This window comes from Desmodus rotundus, chromosome 6 (assembly GCF_022682495.2).
Source record: "Desmodus rotundus isolate HL8 chromosome 6, HLdesRot8A.1, whole genome shotgun sequence".
In the NCBI taxonomy this organism is placed as follows: domain Eukaryota; kingdom Metazoa; phylum Chordata; class Mammalia; order Chiroptera; family Phyllostomidae; genus Desmodus; species Desmodus rotundus.
In genome coordinates, this window is record NC_071392.1 from 9,266,121 (window position 1) to 9,287,691 (window position 21,571).

A 21,571-nucleotide genomic window follows, 5' to 3' on the forward strand; every position below is an offset into this window, starting at 1 on the left:
TGTTTTATTTTTTCTGCTTGCTTTGGATTTACTATGTCCTTCTTTTTCTAGTTTCTTGAGGAAGGAACTTAGGTTATTGATTTGATACTTTCATACATTTCTAATGTAAGCATTAATGATATAAACTTCCATCTCAGCATTGCTTTTTCTATACTGCACATTATTTTAATGTGTTGTGTTTCGTTGTCCTTTATTTCCAGGTATTTTAAATTTTCCTTTGAGACTTCCTTCTTTGACTTACAGATTTAGAAGGGTGTTTTTTAATTTCCACATGTTTGCAGATTTTCCTGTTGTTTTCCTATTATTGATTTCTAGTTTGATTCTATTGTGGTTGGGGAACTCACTTTGCTTAATTTTAACTTTTAAAGTTTTGCTGAGGTTTGTTTCATGGGTCATGCATGATCTATCCTTGGTGAATATTCTACGGTTGCTCAAAAATAAAAATTCTGCTGTTGTGGGATGGAGTTTTATTTTGGCCTCAACAATAATTTCTCTCCAGAAATGTGGGTGAATTGCCTTTAAACGGCTTGGGCTTGGGCTGGTTCCTACCTTGTGATGTCAGTTGGTCTGCCTCCATATCTCTGAGAATGCACTACTTACCTGTCAGGACCTGACACTGGAGCTTCCTGATGCTTGACTGGGGATTTGATCTGTAATACGTCCCCATTTTCCACACATGCCCATTTTTGCCCTCTGTCTCCGCTGTGATGTCTTTCATTTCTTGAGCTGATTCAGTTTCAAGCCTTGCCACACCCAGGTGCATTTGTATTTATTCCGCAGGTCCTGGCCCGAAATGGTTTGTTTTATCCAATGACGATCTAGAAGGTCCTACAGCGGCATTCTGAGCGAAGGAGCTGTGGTTCCAATGACTCAGAATGCCGTTCCGACCCAACAGGTCCCAATTACACCGACTGATCTCCAGCGCCATTCCTATCCAAATGGCAACAGTCACCTGCCTGGCTACCAAATTTTATCAAGTTCCCACTTCAAATCGCTTAACTATTTTCTGGTTAATTCTCTTCAAAACCCCATGAGGTGTATGTTATGTTATGTTAAGAGTTTGAAACTGGATTTTTGGACATCCCAGTCACTTGTCACTGCTAAAGAGCTACGAAAGGGCACAGGAGCGGCATGCACCCGGGTCTCTCTTCTCCAGGACCACGTTCTCCCCTCTGCCTCGGCTCTGTAATGAGTGTGACGCTCCCGGCCTGCGCTGGTGGTCTCCGCGCTGGTGGTCTCCGCGCTGCTGTCTCCACGTCCTGCTCTTCCAGTCTCCGGCATCGATGAAACGACCCATCTGACCCTTCGCTTGCTCCCCCGTGAAAACCAAGTCGAGCTTATTCTTTCTGAGTAACGTGTTTCCAAAGCTGGACATCTGGCTACTGTATGAAACCGTGATCACCCCTCAGCAGAACAGCAAGGGAGCCAGGTGGCTTTCGTCCAGTTACTAGTCCAGAGCTTTGCTTGAATGTGAATTCCATCGTGGCGTCTCCGATGGTCTATCAAGTAGGTGTGCTGCAGATGACAAACGTGCTGACACTATGCTGACCCGGCGGCCCTGAGTCTGGAAGGGCCCCCGAGGACCCCCTGGTCACTGGCTGTCTCTCACAGCACGTGAGAAGAAACGGGCCTCGCGGAGAACGAATTCACTGCTCTTTCCCATGCTCGCCTCCTTCGAGCTAAGCTACTTCAATTTTCCCAGGCTGAGACTTGCCTGGATTCTGAGAGATCTCCACCAGAAAGGCAGGGCAATAAAGGAACTGAGTCTAATCCCCTTTGCACCCCCAGAGCGTGGCAAAGTTACCGCAAACATGCGTACAAAGCTGCCTTGTTGGTTGGAGGAATCCGTGAGGGGACTGCTGTCCGTGACCAGATGGTAACACAAGCAGACTCCACACACTGTTTCTGGGGGCTTCTAAACACAGAGGGGGCAGGCGTGTCTATCTTCCCACAGGGCCCAGGGAACTTTAAGGTATGTGCAATGTCGTTGACAGCTTTTGTTGCTCAGAGGTAGTTAAATGAGGGGTTCCTGTGTTTAAATCGTGCTACAAAAATATTAATAAGTAATTTCATTAACTCTCCAGGAGCGTAAGGAAAAGTGTTGACTAAGATTTTTATGGTGTGGAAACAAAATCTTTTAAAGTTTTAGGACATTGCCTCTTTGGTTTCAACTACATGAAAAATGACACACAATTTAGGAATACGTGAAAGCAAATTTTAAACCCAGCGTGCATTTAAAACAGCGGCTATAACTTCTGCACTGGATTTCGAGGAAATGACATCCCTCATATTACTGCAGTCATAAAGCCCGGTGGGAAGCTCTCTTGCCCAGTTTCTGGCAACAGCCCCTCTGCACAGCTCTGGCCTCTCCTCCTGCCCGGGCACAGCGGCACAATCCCACACGGGAGCAGCTCTGGGCTGTGCTCTGGTTGGACGGGGAGGTCAGAGATCTGCCTCTGAGCTGCATTTGCAAAGCGAGCACACGGTTTGTACTACATTATATGTTCATTTGGGATTAAACTGGGGTGCATTCTATGAGGGGAGTAAGTCAACCAGCCCTCGGCTCTGCCAGTGTTTCCAGGAAGACTTGTCTCATATTCCATAGGCAAACAGTAAGCTAGAATATTAATAACAGGCAAAGTAGACATCAGCGCAAGAAGCAATACCAGAGATCAAGAGGGGCTTTCGCAATAACGAAAGGGCCAATTAATCAAGAATACATATAAATCATAACTCTGCAGGTACCTAGTAACAGGATTTAATGAAACAATAAGTGACAGAAACAAAGGAACAAACAGAGAAATCCACAATTTCAGAGATTTTAACACAGTTAGAAACACAATCAAGAGCAATATAAAAGATTTGTATAACACAATTACCAAACTAAATTAGCTGACATTTTAGCACACTCCACACAACAACACATCCTTTTCAAGAGCATACAGAACATCACTAATATAGAACGTGTGCACCACACACACACACACACACACCAGCACAATCTCTAAAGACTGAAATAATACAGAATATATTTTCTGGCCACAGTGGAATGAAATTAGAAATACACACAATGTTTGAGGGAATCCTCAAATATTTGATAATCAAGACACACTTCAAAACTTCCCATTACTTCAGAAATAAAAATCAAGGAGAGCTCCTTAGGACTGAATGATGATAAGAAATACAGCATATCAAATTTGGCAGGGTGTCATTGAAGAAATGCCTATGGGACACAAAGTACCAAAATGAATGCAAGACAAAAAGAGAGAACATGAATAGCCCTTCATCTATACAGAACTTTAATGTATAATTAAAATCTCACACAAAGAACACCGCCAGTCCATTCACTGACGTTGAAAATGGAAACAATACCAAGTTTACATAAAAACTGTCAGGAAATGGAAAGAAGGGAACATTTCCCGAAACATTCTATAGAGCCAGCGTAATTTGCATACCCAAACCAGGCAAGGACATTACAAGAAAGCTATCAACCAATATCCCTCATGAATGTAAACTCCTCAAAACAAAACCCTTAAGAATACACACAAATCAAATCCAGTAGTACTTAAAAGTTATGATACATCATAACTACAGCTTATGTCAACAATTCCAGTTTCACATGCAAAAATCACTCGATGTCATTTACTACATTACCCGAATAAAGGAGCAAATGTGTGTGATTCTCTCACTAGATGCAGAAATAGCATTTAATAAAATTCAAATTGTATTCATGGTAAAATCTATCATTAAGCTAGGAATTTGCAAAAGTGTGAAAGAATATCTAGGATATAACCTACTGCTAACAAAATGCTGATTAGTAACAACCTGAACTTCCTCCTCTAGGATCAGGAATAAAGAAATATTGGAAAGGAAGAGGGCAGCGCTTGGCTCAGCGGCACAGGTGTGCCTCTTGCTTTTTGCCTTGGGGAGCACCCTCAGCCACTCCGGCCACTCTGTGAAGTTGAAAGCATCGTGGTATTAACAAGGCATTCATATCTTCTGGGGAAACCCTAGGAGATGGGGACCAGTGATTAAACATTCCAGGCCATGACTAGCTGTGGCTCATTCATTTTCAGTGCTGTATAGTATTCTACTAGATGACTATTCCCTAGCTCACTTACCTGTTCTACTGCTGATGAACAATTGGATTGTTTCTGATTTTTTTCTTGATAGAAGTGACATGCTCAGAAATATTCTTACTCTTATCTTTTGATTCATACATGCAAGATTTTCTCAAATAAATACTCCTGGTAGTGGAATGTCTACATGGTGGAGTATGCCCATGTTGACCTTTCCTAGGTGATTCTAGACATTTTTCCAAAGTGGCTGCAGCGGAACATATTCTTATTAGTTGTTTTTTGGGATCCTGGTTTTGTCAAAAGTCATCGAATGGTCTATTTAAGATTCATACATTTCCTTATACATTTAAAGGAATAAAATGTAAACACATGATAAACTCTTGTGAATCGGATTCTTGTTCCTACCTCAACAATTAGCACTAGATTTTCGTTTAATTGCCTGAAATAATGTCTACTTCCGGTCCTTCTTCCACCGTGGACTCTTACCATTGGAAGCTCTACAAGGCACTTCACACACTTAAGTTTAATTAAAAACTCACATGTTGATCCTGAAACCTCATTAAAACTAAAACCATTTGTAGGAAACTATTGACGGACAAAGGATGAATTTATTAATCAGATATGTTGAGGCAACTGCAGCTCAGTTTGGATAAAAAGAAAACTAGCTCTGACCACCTTACACCGGCGTAAAGTTCAAATACATTAAAAGTTTTAAAAAGTGCTACATATATAAGAAGAAAATACAGGAGAATATTTCATAATCTTTGAATGTGAAAAATCTTTTCAAGCTAAGTGAAGCAGAGGCTATGAAGATTAACAGTGTATACAAAATAGAAAAACTGCTACAGTATAAACACACGGAAACAAACTCAAAACTCGGGATCAATGTGCAACATACACGTTAAACAGTGAATCTCCTTACCCTGTAAAGAGTTCTCACATATCAAAGAGAAAGACATCTTTCCACTCCTAAGACACTGAATACACCGACAACAGCTAGGCCACACACGCGTTCACACACACACACAACCTAACCCCAACTCTGACACACAGCCTCTGCGGCAGTCAGCCCCCACGGCCACGGCCTGGTAAGTACCCCCCTTCCCCTCACTTTCGCCCTCGCGCCAGCTCAGGACCCACCAGAGACAGTCAGCTCTGCTCCCCCAAACAAATCCCATGGGCTGGTCCGCCTCCAGTGAGCTTGTTTCCTGCTTCCCCGTGACAACCACTTCCCATCAGAGCGCACTTGAAACCCTCCCTTTATCTCACTGGAAAGCTGTCCCACTTGCCCGCCTGCCCCTGAGTCACTGCCAAACACAAGTGACGATGGCTGACTCCCTCCCTGCAGCAAGCCCTGAGACGGACAGTCTCTGCTGGCTCTGTCGGCGTGCTCTTCATTCGTGTCCACACTCCCACACACGTGCGGAGAACATGAACAGGCAATTAAAAACCACAAAAGGAAAGAGGGTCAAAAATACGCGTCTGCGTTCCTGTGTTTGATCTCACGGACACTGGGAGATGTGCAGACCAATCACGTATCAGGCGGGTAAAGAGTTATACGAATAATAATGACCAAGGGTCAAAGTTGGTGAGTGTGTGTTGAGATGCATGTTACTTCGGTAACATGTATCACAATCAAGCTTTAAAGATGTTCACATTTTGACCTTGAAGTTCCACTTTCATTCATTTAATCTACCAAACGGGTCCGACCTATGTACCAAGATATCGATTTCATTGTTAATAAATAAGGAGAAACGAGGAGCCATCGGCATATCCACACGGTGAGTCAGCAGTATTGGAAAACAGTTTGTGACACAGCTGTGAACCCACATCCACGTATGCGATCCTGTACCATCTTGAAAGATCATACCCTGTGTTTTCCCTCCCCCTTGCCAAGTACATTTCTTTTTTTAAATATTAACACTTGGTCAGGAGTCTCCGGCTCCTTGCCCCAGGGGAGGAGGGAAGAACTGATAATACTTAGAACAAAGGAGTCACAGTTTCAAGCATTTTGAAGTTCCTATCAAGACAAACATCATTTAAAAAAGGAATTTAGGAAAGAAAGACAATTTCCAGAAAATTCCCAAAGTGGGTTTTCACAAATCAAGAATCAATTTTCTGAGCATGAAAGAATACAGATTGTAATACAGGAAACATTCCGGTCACACAAGTATGGGGATAGGAGTGGGAGAAGTGAGGAGGGCGATAAGAGGGGGAAATAGTTTGGTTTTAGTGTGGGTGTTTTTCTTCCGGTGTCCTGCTAGATCCTTGTTAGATCTCTGGGACTCCCTAACAGAGGTTTTGGGATCCCAAAGTGCAGGGGACTGACAGCTTGCTTCCCATCTGAGCTTCTGGTTGACCACCTTGTGCTGGCCCATAGCTGTACGTTTATTCGTCCATGGCTGTACGGGTTGGGCACAGCAGAAATGCCAGTATGACGGACTTAGGCAGAGAGAAGGTCTGAGACAGGGTCCCTGAATTCCCCACGTGCCGATGTTGAAGAGACTTAGACATTCTGGTGTGCCCCAGTTTGGGGATGGGGAGTGTGGCGTGGAGCGGGGGATGCCACAGCAGGTAGCTGACAATTGAGAGCCAGTGACCAGTGAGGCTATTGCCATGGTACAAGGCAACCAGTGTCCAGAGACACACAGCGGGACTTAGTAACAGAGGTGGTAGAGTCTCACCACAGTGTATAGAGAGGGCTTGGGCCTGAAGTTGAACCTCCCTGCAGCCTGCTTTAAAGCGCAGCATGATTTCCAAGCTGTACTGGTCAACGGTCACCAGTTAGAGAGGTGACAGGCAAACAAAGCCCACAGAGAGATGTGTGGGATCCCAAAGGAGAGAACCTGGAAGAAAACCACACCGAAGCAGGAGCAGGCGTTAATTCACAAACAGGCCCTCAAAGGGCCAGGACAATCACCAGTGGGTGTGGCTCAATTTTCTGGGGAAGCGGGCACGTGGGAGATGAGTGTTGGGAGCTGGTGTCAAATCACTCCTACTTTCAAGGTTGATTGGCTCCTGACATAGAAATTTCTGGGCCACCTGGAGCGAGCACTTGGGACCTGACACGGGATGGGAGGAGGGCTGAGAGAGTCCCAGATAAGCGTTGGACTGAACACGGGACTTTGCTGAGCAAACTTCCTCTAGGAGACAAACTGCCACAGTCCAAAGGATGGGGGCTGGAGAAAAGAAGGGGCGTTTTGTATTCTCTTCCTTTGAAATGACGTTTGGTAATCAAACTGTGTAGGCAGCAGTTCAGCCTCGGGGGAAGCGGGGGAAGTGCCCACTGAAAAAATGGGTTGAATAGCAGACCTCACATCTCATTATGTGAGTAATGGTCTCACAAAGCCTCCCTGTTCTCTGCCACCCACTTGAGCTTGCACGATGGAAATAGCCCCTCCAACAAGAAGAGGAGTCAACGCAAAGGCTGTTTTTCTACAGATGCCTTATTGTTCCTTTTCCAAATATAGCCCGGAAGGCTGTCGTTTGTTTGTGATGGAGGAAAATCATTTGGTTGCTGTGAGCTGGGAAATTGGTGTGGAGTTGTCGCAGACAAAGGAAGCGGCCTCTGTTTTACTTTGACAGTGCTATTTGGAGTGAAAAGCAGGTTTTGATACTAAATCGGGAGAATACTGTCTCTGTAAGGACTAATTATGTAAGACTGGTCTACATTTTTCATTATTAATAGATTGTTCTCTTGTGGCCAGTGACGTGCGGCTTGTTTGAGGTACTAAAGGTTAACAGGGGTTCGAATATTTTGGCTAGTGTCTTTTTCTGGGACAATTCATGAGAGCTGTTCTGCTACATACAAAGTGACCTTGGTTTTGGCACTTTAAAAAAGAGGAGAGAAGAAAAGAAAGGAGAAAATAACTCTACTACAGCTTTGAGTGTGGCCCGGGTTACTGGAGCAGGTCTCCCTGCCCCCTGTCATGCTTCCTGACCCGAGCACACACAGGCACCCTGAATCACCTCCTCACAGGGTGTCAACAGGCATCAGCTCTTGTCACTGTCCTACCTCAAACCCGCCAATGGCTTCTCACTACATTCAAAATAGCATCCAACCCCCGGCCATGGCTTAACAGGCCCTACCGGACATGGCACCCACATACTTCTCCCTCCTCCACTGGCTCCAGCCTCGGCTTCTCTCTGAGCAGATTCATTCCCAGCTCAGGTGAGGCACCTGCCTTCGTCTCTCAGGAGACGCTCTGCCTCAGGTGTTCACTTGCTTGCCTTATTTTTTTAAAACACTTCACTGAGATATAATTTACACAGTGCAATTAAAGTGAACAATGTAATGGTTTTTAGCACATTTTTAGAATCGTGCAGTTCTCCCCATGATCTCATTTCTGGATATTTCTCATCCCCTCTGAAAGAAACCCTGTGCTATCGTCAGCAGTCACATCTGTTTCCCTGCCTCCTGTCCAGCCCTAGACGCCAACTCATGTACGTTCCGTCTCTACAGACCGGATTATTCTGGACTTCTTACATCAGTATGATCGTACAATGTATGGTCTTTTGTGGCTGGCTTCCCTGCAGCCAAGAGAAAACTACTCTAATTTAAAAGGAGATGGAACTCTGAGGCAGAAGAAAGAACACTCTTGCTTGGGTTGCATTAACTTTATTAAACACTTGCCATGTTGTCCTAATAATTTTTCCTCAGTGTCTCCAGTGCCTGGTGAAAATGATGACTCAGGCCCGAAACCTGCGCTGTGCGAGGAGGTTTTGAAAGGTATAAACAAAGAAGGAGCATGGACAGATAACTGGTTACCCGTGTTTTCCTCCCCAAACTAAAACTTCCTTGACGGACTAGACTGTGTCTTATTTATGTGTAGCCAGTGTTTATTAGTGTCGATATATTAGTTAGTGAATTGATTCTCTTGTCCATTCACTCACAAGTTCTTTTGTGTTTTAGGCCTGAGGATGAAACGTGGAAAGACAGCAGATACGCCCCTTTCCCGTGACGTATGCGTTCTAGTAAGGGATACAGCCACTGAGCCAATGAACAAGTAGAGCAGCAATGACCCGTACAATAGATGCTCCGGAGAACACAGAGTAGGATCCGTGGGCAGGAAACCCACAGGGATGTGTGGAGGGAGAAGCCCGTTTAGTGTGCGGTTGTCCAGGGAGGCCTTTCTGAAGAGGTGGCATCTGAACGGAGGCCTGAATGAGAACGTACCAGCCATGTGATTGTTTGGGGATGGTGGGATAGCAAAAGCAAAGAGGGAACAGCACCAATAACGCCCCTGGAGTAAAAATGCCCTTCACGTGTTCGGGAGTTAGCAAGATCCACGAAATGGAGCCACAGTGAGAGAGAGGGAGAAGGGGGCATGGAACGGGGCACAGCAGTGTGTGGGGAGCTATGTGGAGCTCTGTAGATTTTGGTATGGATCTTGGGGTTTAATTATAAATGTACTGAGAAGCCACCGGAAATTGTTATACAGGAGCGCAACGTACCTGATTTATGTTTTTCAAAGGACACTCTGGCTATCCAGTGGCAAGTGGATGAATGAAGGAATTAAATACAGCGTTATTATGATGCTCCATTATGAGCATAAATATCTTGGTTAGGGGAGGCAGCGTGAGTGCTGCAATACACAGCGTGGGAACACATTCCACTCAGCCGCATCTCTGGGATGCCTTTGTGACCTAAAAGGACTCAATTAATCTCTTTGAAGGAAAAGTTCCTTCGAGAGACAATTCCTGTTGGATGATGTCCCATGCTGTTGGCAAGAGTTTATGAAACACCTTTCCTTCAGATGATCTCAGACATGGTAATCCGGGAGGACCCAGGCACTGCATCTCAATTGCTGTCATCATGAACAGTTGCATCTGGCTGCTGGGGAGCCAGACACACAAGTCTGCGTTCCATACCGATGGTAACTGGAACATCATTTTCTATTATGTTCTGACAGACACATGATTAATTAGCACAATCAGCATCTCTCCTTGAAAATGGCCATGGATCAGCGTGTTCCCCTCCATCATGTAATTGAATCAGGCCCACACACCTGTTTCCACTTCCTTTAAACAAACACCTGCCCAATAACCAACACAAAGCAATATTAAATCTCAACCTGTCTTGTGTATAAGTACATCTTTCAACTTGACCTAATCAATGCTGAAAGGTAGGAAAACACAGGCCTCCGAGAAGCCAACTGCCTGATCCTCACGTGTAATCAGAGCGCCTGCAGCTCTGGCCCTACTCGGGCCGCGTGACAGAGCTGGTGCACCTGTGCTGCAGAGCCACTGTGCGTTCAGCTCTGAAGTCACGCTGGCCTCGGCTCAGGCCTACGTTTCCAGACACTGAGTGATCCACTTAGGCTCCATAAGTCTCGGTTTCCTCATCTTTAAAAGGGGGATAGTGATGTTTGCCACAAATGTTTGTTGTTTTTCTGTGTGATTTATATATAAAACAAGTGGTATCATATTTTGCTATAATAAGAGAATATTAAAATCATTTAGGTTGGCTTATTTCACTTAGCATAATGCTCTCTAGTTCCATACATACTGTTGCAAAGGGTATAAGCTCCTTCTTTCTCTCTGCTGCGTAGAATTCCATTGTGTAAATATACCATAGTTTTTGGATCCACTCATTTGCTGAATAACAATAAAATTTTTTAAAAAAATCATTCAGGTTGGCAAATTTCAGTTCCGATTAAGACAGAGGAAGTGCTCCTCCCTATCTTTTCCACTGATTACAACCAAAAGTCCTGAACAGAATATACAAAACAACTACCTGAAGACTCTTAAAATTATATAAAAGCAAGACAACTGAGGAAGAGAATAAAAACCTTGAAGAACCAGCTCACAAAGATGAGCTTCTTTCCTTCTATATTCCCTGGCTTAGATTCTAGGGCAGCCTGAATCTTGAAACTGTGAAACAGAAAAAACTGCAAGAAAAATCCTCTCTCTTAGGCTAGGGAGTCGGGAGAGGAGCAGATGGGAAAAGGAGATCTTCCGCTCCTCTCAGCCCTGCTCTGGGCACGCCCCAGGACGGGGCACGCCCCAGGACGGGGCACGCCCACCGCAGGGAAGGTGGCCTCGGGGTGGCAGCTCCAGCAGTTCCTTTTCCCGGAGGCAGGCCAGTTTCAGGAAGTTCATTACTGTGCATGGATACTAAAGCCACGTTCTTCTAGGCAGAGCCATGAAAAAAAAAGAAACAAAAAACCCATAGGAGTCAGAGAAGGCGGGGGGATTCACAGAAAGGAGTTATCTAGAGAAAGGGATCCTTTCAATCTGCACATAAAATGTAGGCTCATCACGAGTTATAATGGATAGGACTTGATCATAAGCAACATACTCAGGCGCTGAGAACGGAACAGGACAGACCGCCACTCAGGTCGCATTCTGCGCCCTGGGTGGTGCACGCACAGGGTAGGCCAGGTGCTGCAGAAAGGCTGTGACAACTAAATGGACACTGGAACCACGTGACCTGCAGGTGGGTCAGGACTGTGGTCTGAGCCTAACTTGGGGGATTTCCCACTAAACTAAGCAAACAAATGAACAGAAAATCAACACTCCCAGGAAACTTTTAACAGAACGAAGAATCTTACAGCACAACACCAAAATGTCCAGGATATGATCCAAAATTACTCAACATACATAGAACCAGAACAATGCAGCAACCTTTAAGGGGAAAAGTAATCAGTGTATGCAAATCTCAAGATGACCCAGATGTGGGAATTTACTGAAGACTTTAAAGCACCTTTTATAATGATTACCCATGAAGCAAAGGTGAACACTGTTGAAATGAACTCAAAGGTAGGCTTTTTCAGCAAAGAAATAGAAGGTATACCAAAGAACCGAATGGAAAATTCTCAAGTGACAGATACAATAACAGAAATAAAAAGTCCATTGGAAGACCTCAAAAGCAGAGTGGAGATGAGAAAGAAAAAGGTCAATAAGCTTAAAGGTAGATCAATAAAAGTTATCCAACCTGGAAAACACAGAAGAAAAAAGATTTTGATAAAAAAATGAACAGAACCTCAAAGAACTGTGGGACAGTATCACAAGTTTTTATATCAGTGTTACTACAGCCCTGGAAGGAGAGGGGAAAGAAATGAGCACAGAGATATATTTGAAGAAGTTATGGCTGAAAATTTCCCAAATCTGGGAAAGGACATATATTTTCAGATGCTAGAAGTTCAGCAAACTTCAAGTAGGATAAATTAAAAAAAAATAAAATGCTCTGACTCATCATAATCAAAGAACAGAAAACAAAACAAAGCAAAAGATCTTGAAAAGACCAGAGAAAAACAATGTATTACAGGGAAGGGACCGATGACTCAAACGATGGAAGATTTCTCATCAGAAACCATGGAGATGAAACAACAAAACAAAACAAGGGTGGAATAACATTTTAAAGTGTTGAAAGAAAAACCCTGTCAATGCAGTTCTCCCTACCCAGGGAAAACACCACTCAGTACAGTCACGAGACCAGGTATGATATTTTTAAATACATGTTTTGTTTTTCCACCGACTATCCCAACCATGTATGACTGATTCCAGAAAGATAAAGACTCAACCTCTGCCTTCAGGAAACTTACTTTGAAGACCAGGGAAAGGTAGAAATGTGAGCAGTTAAGTGCCATGTAGACACTGGAGTCAAGGATGGAGTCCTTATAGGGTATACTAGAGACACAAAGGAAAAGGTACTTGTCTCTACAGAGGTAAAAAGAGGGAACCAGGTATACTTTCAAGAGGAGATTATGTGTGACTTGAATATTACAAGTTATATCCCAGTGGGCAGAGAAGCTGCAGCAGCAGAATAGACACTAGCCTCAGGCAGAAACATGAACACAACCTGCAGTGGTTTGTTGGTGTATTTGGGCAACTTAAGTTTTTTAGTTATTATATCACATGCCTCTCTGAGCACTTTTCCCCACTCTGATGAAATTTCCCACTGCCGCTCCCCACAGGGCCTGGACTGAGGGCTGCGTCCTGTTCTTCCTGCACACAGAGCTCTCTGATGAGACTGGGGAGCTGGTTAGTGGGCGCAGCTTTCAGCCAGTAGCTGACGGGAGTTGATGAGTAAGTAGCCCAGCCCACATCCCTTGGACGGGATAACTCTGAAGCCTGTTCTCCACTGTGTCTCAGATTTCCCCAGTGGAACTAAGTTCTGTTTGCCCGCGGGTGAACTTGCTTGATAATGTGCACATTACTGATCTTCATCCCTTCCCTCTCTTTCTTTCCCATCACCTTGCTCGTGTTGTTAGGGATCACTTCCTAAAAGTCTTGAACTTGTTCCTTGTTTCAGGGTCTACTTCTCAGAAAGCTCAAACTTCAATAGTTTCACAGGTTAGATTTCCAAGGAAGCAGATTCTGCAATGGAGATTTAGAGTTTATTAAGGAGTCCCCTTGGGATCCCCATCTGTGAGAGGAGAGAAGGAAGCAGGGCTGGCAGAGGGTGGGGTTGGGTTGTAGTCACAAGGAAGGCCTTAGGTTACCCCAGGGGGACCCCTGAAGCCAGTGGCTCTTGAGAGTTGTCCCAAGTTGAGATGAGGGGGCTTGGTTTACACACCCTCATCACAAGCAGTCATTAGATGCAGGTTGTCCTGGGAAAGGGGACGTGACCTTGAGCAAAGTCATTCTCTTTAGGTGCAAATTAGAAGAAGCTTAGATTGCCTTGATGTTACTGCTGTAAAAATACAGAGTGGGGCAGGAGTAGGCATACAGTTGTGAGTACATGAAACACATAGTTTATTCTTGTATTATTATCTTTTCATTAATGCATTATTTTCTGCACGAACAACCATAAACCTACCTTTGCCCACCCTGTATGTTCAAGGCAATTCTGGTGAGAGCTCAGGAAGCAAAGAGGGGAGCTGAAGAGAAAGCTTCTGCTGTCTTAGATGATGCATGCACCATCAGGAGCAGAATGCTGGTAGAAATATGAACATTAAAAGTGATGCTGGTGGGGCCTCAGACAGAAATGAGGAGTATGCTACCGGGAACTGTAGGAAGTGCTATCCTTGTTATAAAGTGGCAATGAACTTGGCTGAATTGTGTTCTACTGTTTTGTGGAAGGTGGAACATGCAAGCAATAAAAATGAATATTTAACTAAGATTTCTAAGCAGTGGTGAAGGTGTAGCCTGGTTTCTCCTATTGCTTATAGTAAATGCAAGATGAGAGAGATAAATTGAAGGAATTGTTAAGCAAGAAAGAACAAGACTAAACGACTTGGAAAATTGTCAGCAAACAATGAGAAAGCTTGTTCTAAAGAAAACACGCACCTCAAAACTCTTGTAGCCCCTACCCCTCTCCCAGTTCCAAAGGCGTCCTCATATCTTTAGATAATTTGTTACAGTAGCATCCCACTTCATGGAACCAAAATCTGTTAGTTTGCTTGGGCTGCCATAAGAAAATATCACCAGCCAGGTGGCTCAAACAACAGAGAGTTACTTTTTCAGAGTTCTAGAGGCTGCAAGTCCAAGAGCAAGGTGCTGTCACAGTTGGTTTCTGATGGGACTCTCTCCCTGGCTTGTAGACGGCTCCCTGTTTCGTGTCTTCACATGGCTTTTCCCGTGTGCACAGGCTAATGGACAGGTCTCCGGTGTCTCTCGCTCTTCTTATAGGGACACCTGTCCTGTCGCATTAGGATCTCACCTTTGTGACCACACAACCGTAATTATCTCCTTAAATGCCCTATCTCCAAATGCTATTACACTGGAGCTTAAGGCTTCAAGATACAATTTTTTTTGGCAATGGCGGGGAGGGGGGCATGAGTCGGTCCATATCGCATCTTTATAAAGCGAATGGTAAGTGGTATAGGGGACTACGGCTTTTCATACATAGGTGCACATGTGTCTCACTTGGAGCGTAAATGAAGACAAATCCCAGAACAATGTTTTATACAAAACAAAGCAGTTCTCTTTATTTCTACAAACACTTACAGGGAAGTGACTATGAGCAAGATACTGTTATCAGATGTTGTGAAGGATACAAAAGTGAATAAGATCTCCTTGGGACTTCCTGCCTTCCTGCCAACCACAAGAAAGGAAACCTATTATCATTCTAAATGTCAAAGGACATCCCCGTTTTCATGCAGAGCTTTAGGAGAAAGCAAATGCACCACTCAGGGCACTACATTTGTTCAGATTAAATGGGAAGTTGGGACTTGTTTTCTGGAAACAAGTATCTTGTAGAAAGAAGATGATGCAGGACAGGAATTCTGGAGAGAGCTGGGGACGGGGTACAGAGGCCTGCAGGGCGAGTGTCTACGGAGGAAGGTGGTGTGGAGACAGAGAAAGGAGGGTGAAGGAGGGGAGGGTGTGTCCACACCCCAGGAAGCCGAGTCAACACAGGAAACTGTGCACTGGTCCAAAGGGTCTGAGGGCTCCAACGCACAGGTTTCCCGACAGTGATGGGGACTGGCGAGGGGGCAGTTCTGGTAGTGGGTCGTTTTTAAAAGAATAGCTTTTTAGTTAACTTGTTGGCAATGGCCTCCACTTGCCCACCTTTCTATACAAATTGGAAGCTTCCATGCAGTTTCCTGACTCTTACATTCTTCATTTATTCCCCCTTCCTTCGCGTTCCGGGGTCCGTAGAGACTGCAAGTACATTTGGCCATAGTGTGCACATTTCTGCACTTTCTGGGTGGGCGGGGCCTCCCGAGCCTCCCCAGCTGAATGGAAGCAAGTCCACAGTTCTGCTTCTCACCTCAGGGGTCTTACCAACAGCCCACTTGCTGAGAGCTCTGCCTAGCTGGAAGACCCCCTGCTGTGCCTTTCCCACAAGGCAGTCTGCGTGACTTCTTAATGCAAATCAGATCATATGACAGCCCTGTGCAAAACTGCAATGGCTCTCCATTACCCAAGGGTCCTGGCTCTCCGCCTCCAGCCAGCCCGCGGCCCACCTCGTGGACTTCTGTCCCTCCACTCCCCCATTGCTCAGGCCCTCAGTCCCGCTCACTGTTTCTGCCTCAGGGCCAGAAACTTTCATTCCCTCTGCTTTCAAAATGGTTCCTTCCCCAGAATTCCACATGGCTTCCTCTGCCTCCCTCACCTGCCTTAGCAAGGCCGTCCCCAAGCAGCCTGACCACTGCGTGTGCGTCTCACCCCACACCATACACTCGTCCAAACCACAGCACTAGCCAGGGCTGAAATTATTAGTTGTTTCTCGCTCTCCGTCCAGTTCTCTGTGGGGAGAACCCAGTCTGTCTGTTCACATCTCTGTCCCAACACCGGGCCCGTGTGTGGCCCATGCGTGGTGCTGCACCAACGCTTCTGGCCACCCTTGTGCCTGGACCTCCTGTGTCACTCCTGCCGCTGGCCCTCCCAATCCCCTGGTGTAAATAGGACTCCCGGCTGTGTTCCTCTTTCATAAACCCCGTTATGGCCTTCACAGCATTTACACACAGGTTTTCAGTTCATACGTGTTTATGTTCATGTGGTCTCGGGGCAAAGACTGTACACCGTACACCGTGTGTGCTTTGAGACATACGGCAGACCCTTGAGTGATGTTCTTTTTTTCAACATTGCTTCATTAGGACGTTGATTAAATGCTGTGGGAGCTTATCTCTTGTTTGTAGCAATTAGCCTGTGGTAAAACTGGTTTCATTATACAATGTTTTGCTTCAAGTCACAGAAGGTATTGATGGTAGGAGGGGACCATCTGTACCTATATTGGCCACCACATATTCCCTCTGCCAGGCACACAGTAGGTGCTCACTTATTCTGTACTGAATGAAAATTAGAATAGTCTCAGTTCCTCCCAGGTTTAGCCATACAGTAGAATATTTATTAAAATAGCCAATAAAAGGCTAAGAGATAAGTCTAATGGGGAAATTCAGAGATCCTTCTCCAGCTAGAACGTGCTCTTGCATTTTGCAGGAAGGCCATCAAGCCCACTCTGACTTAGAGGTCGACATCTGTCTCCTTTTCTCCAACAGGACGGTGGGACAAAAGGGCTGCACCCAACTCCTCCCGGGCTGGAGGAGACATCCTGGTGTGGCACTCTAGGGCGAGTGGACAGGCAGCCACGTGGCTTACACGTGGGCAGGGAGTCTGCTGGCCATCATCGGCAGGGAAGGCAGCCCCAGGGGACAAGGCTGGGTGGGCCTGGGCGTGCGGAATCTGGCTCTTCTTGTCTTCTGTCCAGTCACATTGGTGCAGATTTGTACAGTTTTCGGGGGGTTCCCCTGTGAGAAGCTCAAGCTGCTAAAAGGAAAACAACAATACAAAGAGGGGACGACTTACCTTCTACACACCAAACAGCTAACTCAGATGTGTGGGGAAGGTGTGGATGGGTGGTGAGTTCTCCAGAGTGGGCTTGTGAGCTAGCAGCAGGTGCTAGCCGTGACTTAGCCCACCTTTGGTCCAAAGCTGTGTCTCTCGTTCTCGTTTGGAAAATGGGCTAATAGCACTATTTACAGGGCAGGAAGAAAGACTGGCATGGGGGCCAGGTGACCTGAGTTCTAATCCTGAATCACCATCGGTTAGCCACGTGGCCATGAGCAAGCCAGTGTGCTACTCTGGACTTCGATTTCTTGATATTTAAAATGAAGGGACTGGTGCATAGCCCTGGACTCTGAAATGACCGCACAATCCGGTTTCCCACTGAATGCACCCCGTCTATGCTGGGCAGCACGCAGTCCGACCCCATGCCCCCTTGCCCCGTACCGACAGGATCTCTCCTCTGATCTGCCGAGCTCGGTCTCCTAGCTGAAACTCCAGCTCCTCCACCTCCTGCCGCAGGGCTTTGCGTAAAGTTTGCAGGTGCTCCGCCTCCTTCCTGCGGGTAAATAATAGAACGTCAAATTTCCCAATCACCTCCACCCAAGCGCCTTCTTCCACTGTTCCTCTCAAAATGTGGGCCACTCCTCTGATAGTCCTTGCAAGAGAGCGTCCCCTTCTTTATTCCTATCAGTTGCAGAGATGGGTGTATTACTAAAGCATGGTTTTTCCTTTTAAACAACTCTGTTGCAGACTAACTTACACATCGTGAAGTTTACCTACGTCGAGTGCTATGCAATGACTTTTAGTGAATTTATTAGGCTGTGCAACTGTCGCCACTGAGATTCGGAACCCTTCTACCTTCCCAATGAGGACCTTCGTGGCCTTTTATAGGTGAACCCTAGTACCACCCCCAACCTCAGGTGACTACTAATCTACTTCTGGGTTTTTAATTTATGTGAAAATAATGCAGGTTTTCTAAACTCTAATAAGCCCGACATTTGTATTTACATGAGGCCATTGCTTTGATTAAAGATATACCGCTGGCTAGGACTTCTTCCTAGCTACGGCCCACCTCTGACCTCAGAGAGTCCTGGCCTTCAAGAGTTTGTGTGGCTGTCCAGCCAATGGCTCTCAAAGATTCCCACCAGAAAGCAAGCACAAGAACATGAACGCCGAGGCAAAGCTGGCCAGCGGCTCCTGGGTGCTCCTCTGTCCTGCCCTGATTACCTCTCCTGGCTTCAGGTGTGTGGGTTGGTACTTGCCCTTATGGCTCCCTCAGAAGAAAGTGTAATTACCTTTCCTCTTCTGACATGTCCCCAGAAAAGAGTGCCTGCTGTCCTGTCAGGTGCTGTTCAATTTCCTCTAAATGCTCCCGGAAACCCTGGCAGAGCGTCTTCATTGCTTCCATCTCATGGGCCGTGCACTGAGAACAACCAGAAAGAACTCAGAAGGACAGCCTTCTGATTCGCTGCCAGTTTACCACGGTGGAGCCTGCCGTCACCTGGGTCCACCGTTTGCTGTACTGCTACTGTGTGAGGAAGAGAAAGGGAAAGTCCAGCCTTGGGCTTCTCCGAGCCACCTGAGGCAGCACTGGCTGGGACAGGAGGGTGGAAGTGGTTGGGTGGGAAGGCAGTCTGGGGGACTAGGGATGGGAGGATGTAGATATGGGGGGTGGGGGGGGGATGGCCAGAAGCGGGGAATGGCCAGAGGGCGGGCGTGTGGTTAGAGAAGTCAGTCATCTTACAGCCTCACTCTGAACCTCAACAGCACTGAACACACGTGTTCAGATGGTTACGTTTATTTAGAGAAAGTCTTCTAAGAATACTTTTTATTAGTCTTAGCTTGGCTTAACCACAGTCCCTAGTGGCTGAAATCTGGGGTCACCTCTAGCCAGCTAACAAGCCCACCCATAGGAAGGCAGGCACAGCTAGACACCCCATCCCACCATGAACTGGAATCGGGGATTGAACCATCCTCCCAGGCCTGCTCCCAGGCACCACTCCTGACGGGAATTACTCTTTAAACCTTACTTTCTCTGTATGCTTTGGTTTCCTTATTTAAATATCTCTTGCAGCCAACAAGCCCTGTCCATTTGTCAGGCACTCTGCTGATTTGCTGAGTTCTTACCAGGCATCCCTTGTTTTCCAGTCCAGGTTGGACCAAGCTTTGAATGGATCCATAATCCAAAAGCCCAGCATCCCTACCCACCTGACTGACATAAATGCTGACTGGAGCCTAATGCCCTCTCTACCAGGCCCATGGGTTTGAACCCCCTTTCTGGTGAGGCAGAGGCTGCTAGTTGCCCACCCACTATCGTTCTCCCCTTTGTTCTCATTAGCAAACTCTAATATCTCAGGAACAGCAATGTGTCTAAGTGAAAAGACCGCATTCCCCAGCATCCCTCACGCACAGGAGAGCAATGAGATGAAAGTGGAGAGCCTGAATCTGGGCCTCTGGGGAGCTCTCGAGAGGAAACTGATTTCTCAAGCAGGCCTCTTTTTAACCTTTTCTTCTTCGTTCCACGGAAACCAGTCTCACAGCTATGTTAATCCTCCCAGCCCTGCTTTGAAGAAGCCCCCGACTTCTTACCCTTTTCCTCAAAACCACATGGCCCATCTTAGCAGCCTGGTGATGTATTTTTTTAAAAACTGGAATTTAATAAAAATTACTTTCCTAGGAATGCTATTTTTCTATTGAAAGCACTCCGTCATTTTGCTTGGAGAGTTTGGTTTTGATTCTATCCTCTAATTTTTATGGCAAATAACGTATTTGTACAGCACAGCCCTCCAGTTACTTTTGCTTCCACGTGAGTGCACCTGAGTCAGGTAGAGGCGTGTTTGAGGCATTCTTGGTGTTGGCAAGAGTGTCTGAAAGGTGACAATTATGGCTCTTCAAGCCACAAAAGATCTTAGAGACCATGAAGAACTTATTTTCGAGATAAAGTGCCGTGACACAGAATGGTTAACCCACTTGTCCAAGGGCAGGACGTGGCAGTCAGATTTCAAACCCAAGTCTGCTGGGTCATTCTGTCTCTCTGAGTCACAGTGGGGCTGCAGTGTGGCTGGCCACATGGAGAAGTCGTTTGTCCCTTCGGAGGGAGCTGATGTGTGGCCCCAGCAGATTCCTACAAGGCGACCACATTCCATGGCCAGTGAGACCCGGGACATGGAAATAGGCTGCTCAAGTAGGCTGAACGTCATCATCACTGAATTGTTTGTTTCCTCTCCTTATTTTAGGTTTTGTACTTGGAAGGTGGGGTGGGGACTGGGATACCTGGCCTGTGGCTCTCTGTCACGGGAATGACTTGGAAAATTCTGAAACACTGCCATCTCCTGGCCATTTGGAAACACTGAAAATACGTTTGGGCTCTAGAACAAGCATTGTAGTAGTTCCAGAAAAAAGAAAACGTTCAGCAAACAAACAAACAAATACAAGAGGGGGCTGTTTTAACTCTTTTTTGCAGTGTGAGAGCTGCGTCGTAACACAGCATCATGCAAGGTCTGCTCTACTGGCCCAGGCCACGAGAACAACCCGTGGCAATAGCCACGCCACCGAGAAACAATGAACTTTTGAGTTGGCTAAACTGTGTGTGCTTTCTTTTTTCTTTAAATCTAAATCACAGGCTTTATCAAAGAATTTCTTAGTACCAAAAAATCTAATTTATGATACATCTTCTTTTCTGGAAAATTTTTAAATTAACAAATCATTGTAAAGAATTCACTTATGCACAAACATTCAATTATGTCAGTAAACCATTGCCTCAGGGGACTCCCGAGACCATGGCAATGGCATTGACCAGCCAAGTGTGTCTCTGCACTGTTACCTGCTGCTATGCGAGGGGGTGTGGTGGTGATGTTTTCCTGAGCTTTTAACCTAAAACGCTTTTAATTTCAGCATGTGCTTGGAATGCCCATTGTCCTGTTAGAGATGGCATCAGTCTCTGCCTGTAATCTCCACTTGGTCCAAGACCTGTTTTCTAGGTAATTTTCTCATTAATTATGAACGTTTCTATCCTTAGCTAGCACCCAGCATCTAACTCGGAGCTGTTTTTCTCCGGGATATTTTTCAGGCCGGCAGACCCAGGCTCGCTCACTGTGGAAGCTTTTTCTCTTTGCTCCTGCGTCTGTTCTTTCGTTTAGTTAAGTAGCCTCTTTCACGGGTGAATGAAATACCTTACTTTCACTTGTTTTTCTGCCTCTGGGTGTGTGTACACAGGAGTACAAATATGCTCCTGTATGTGTGTTCTGGTTGTTTCCTTTGAGTGTATGTTTGTGGTTCCTTGGATTTAAATAAAGAGAAATGCATCGTCTTTTAGT

The 21,571-nt window shown here is 45.7% G+C and overlaps 1 protein-coding gene across 3 annotated transcripts in view; it reads right to left on the reverse strand.

The window, feature by feature from the left end:
* Nucleotides 1–14,948: 14,948 nt before the first annotated feature.
* ITPRID1 (ITPR interacting domain containing 1) overlaps nucleotides 14,949–21,571 on the reverse strand; it is an 88,701-nt gene continuing 82,078 nt past the window's right edge. For 2 of the 3 annotated variants that reach the window (XM_045197382.2, XM_024562920.3), the window contains 3 exons: nucleotides 18,551–18,678; nucleotides 17,700–17,811; nucleotides 14,949–17,237 (listed from right to left, as the gene is read on the reverse strand). In XM_045197382.2, coding sequence (XP_045053317.2) covers nucleotides 16,935–17,237; nucleotides 17,700–17,811; nucleotides 18,551–18,678 — 543 coding nt within the window. In that variant the 3' untranslated portion in view covers nucleotides 14,949–16,934. The remainder of the gene's footprint in view (nucleotides 17,238–17,699; nucleotides 17,812–18,550; nucleotides 18,679–21,571) is intronic. The other variant, XM_045197381.2, reaches the window with a different exon arrangement.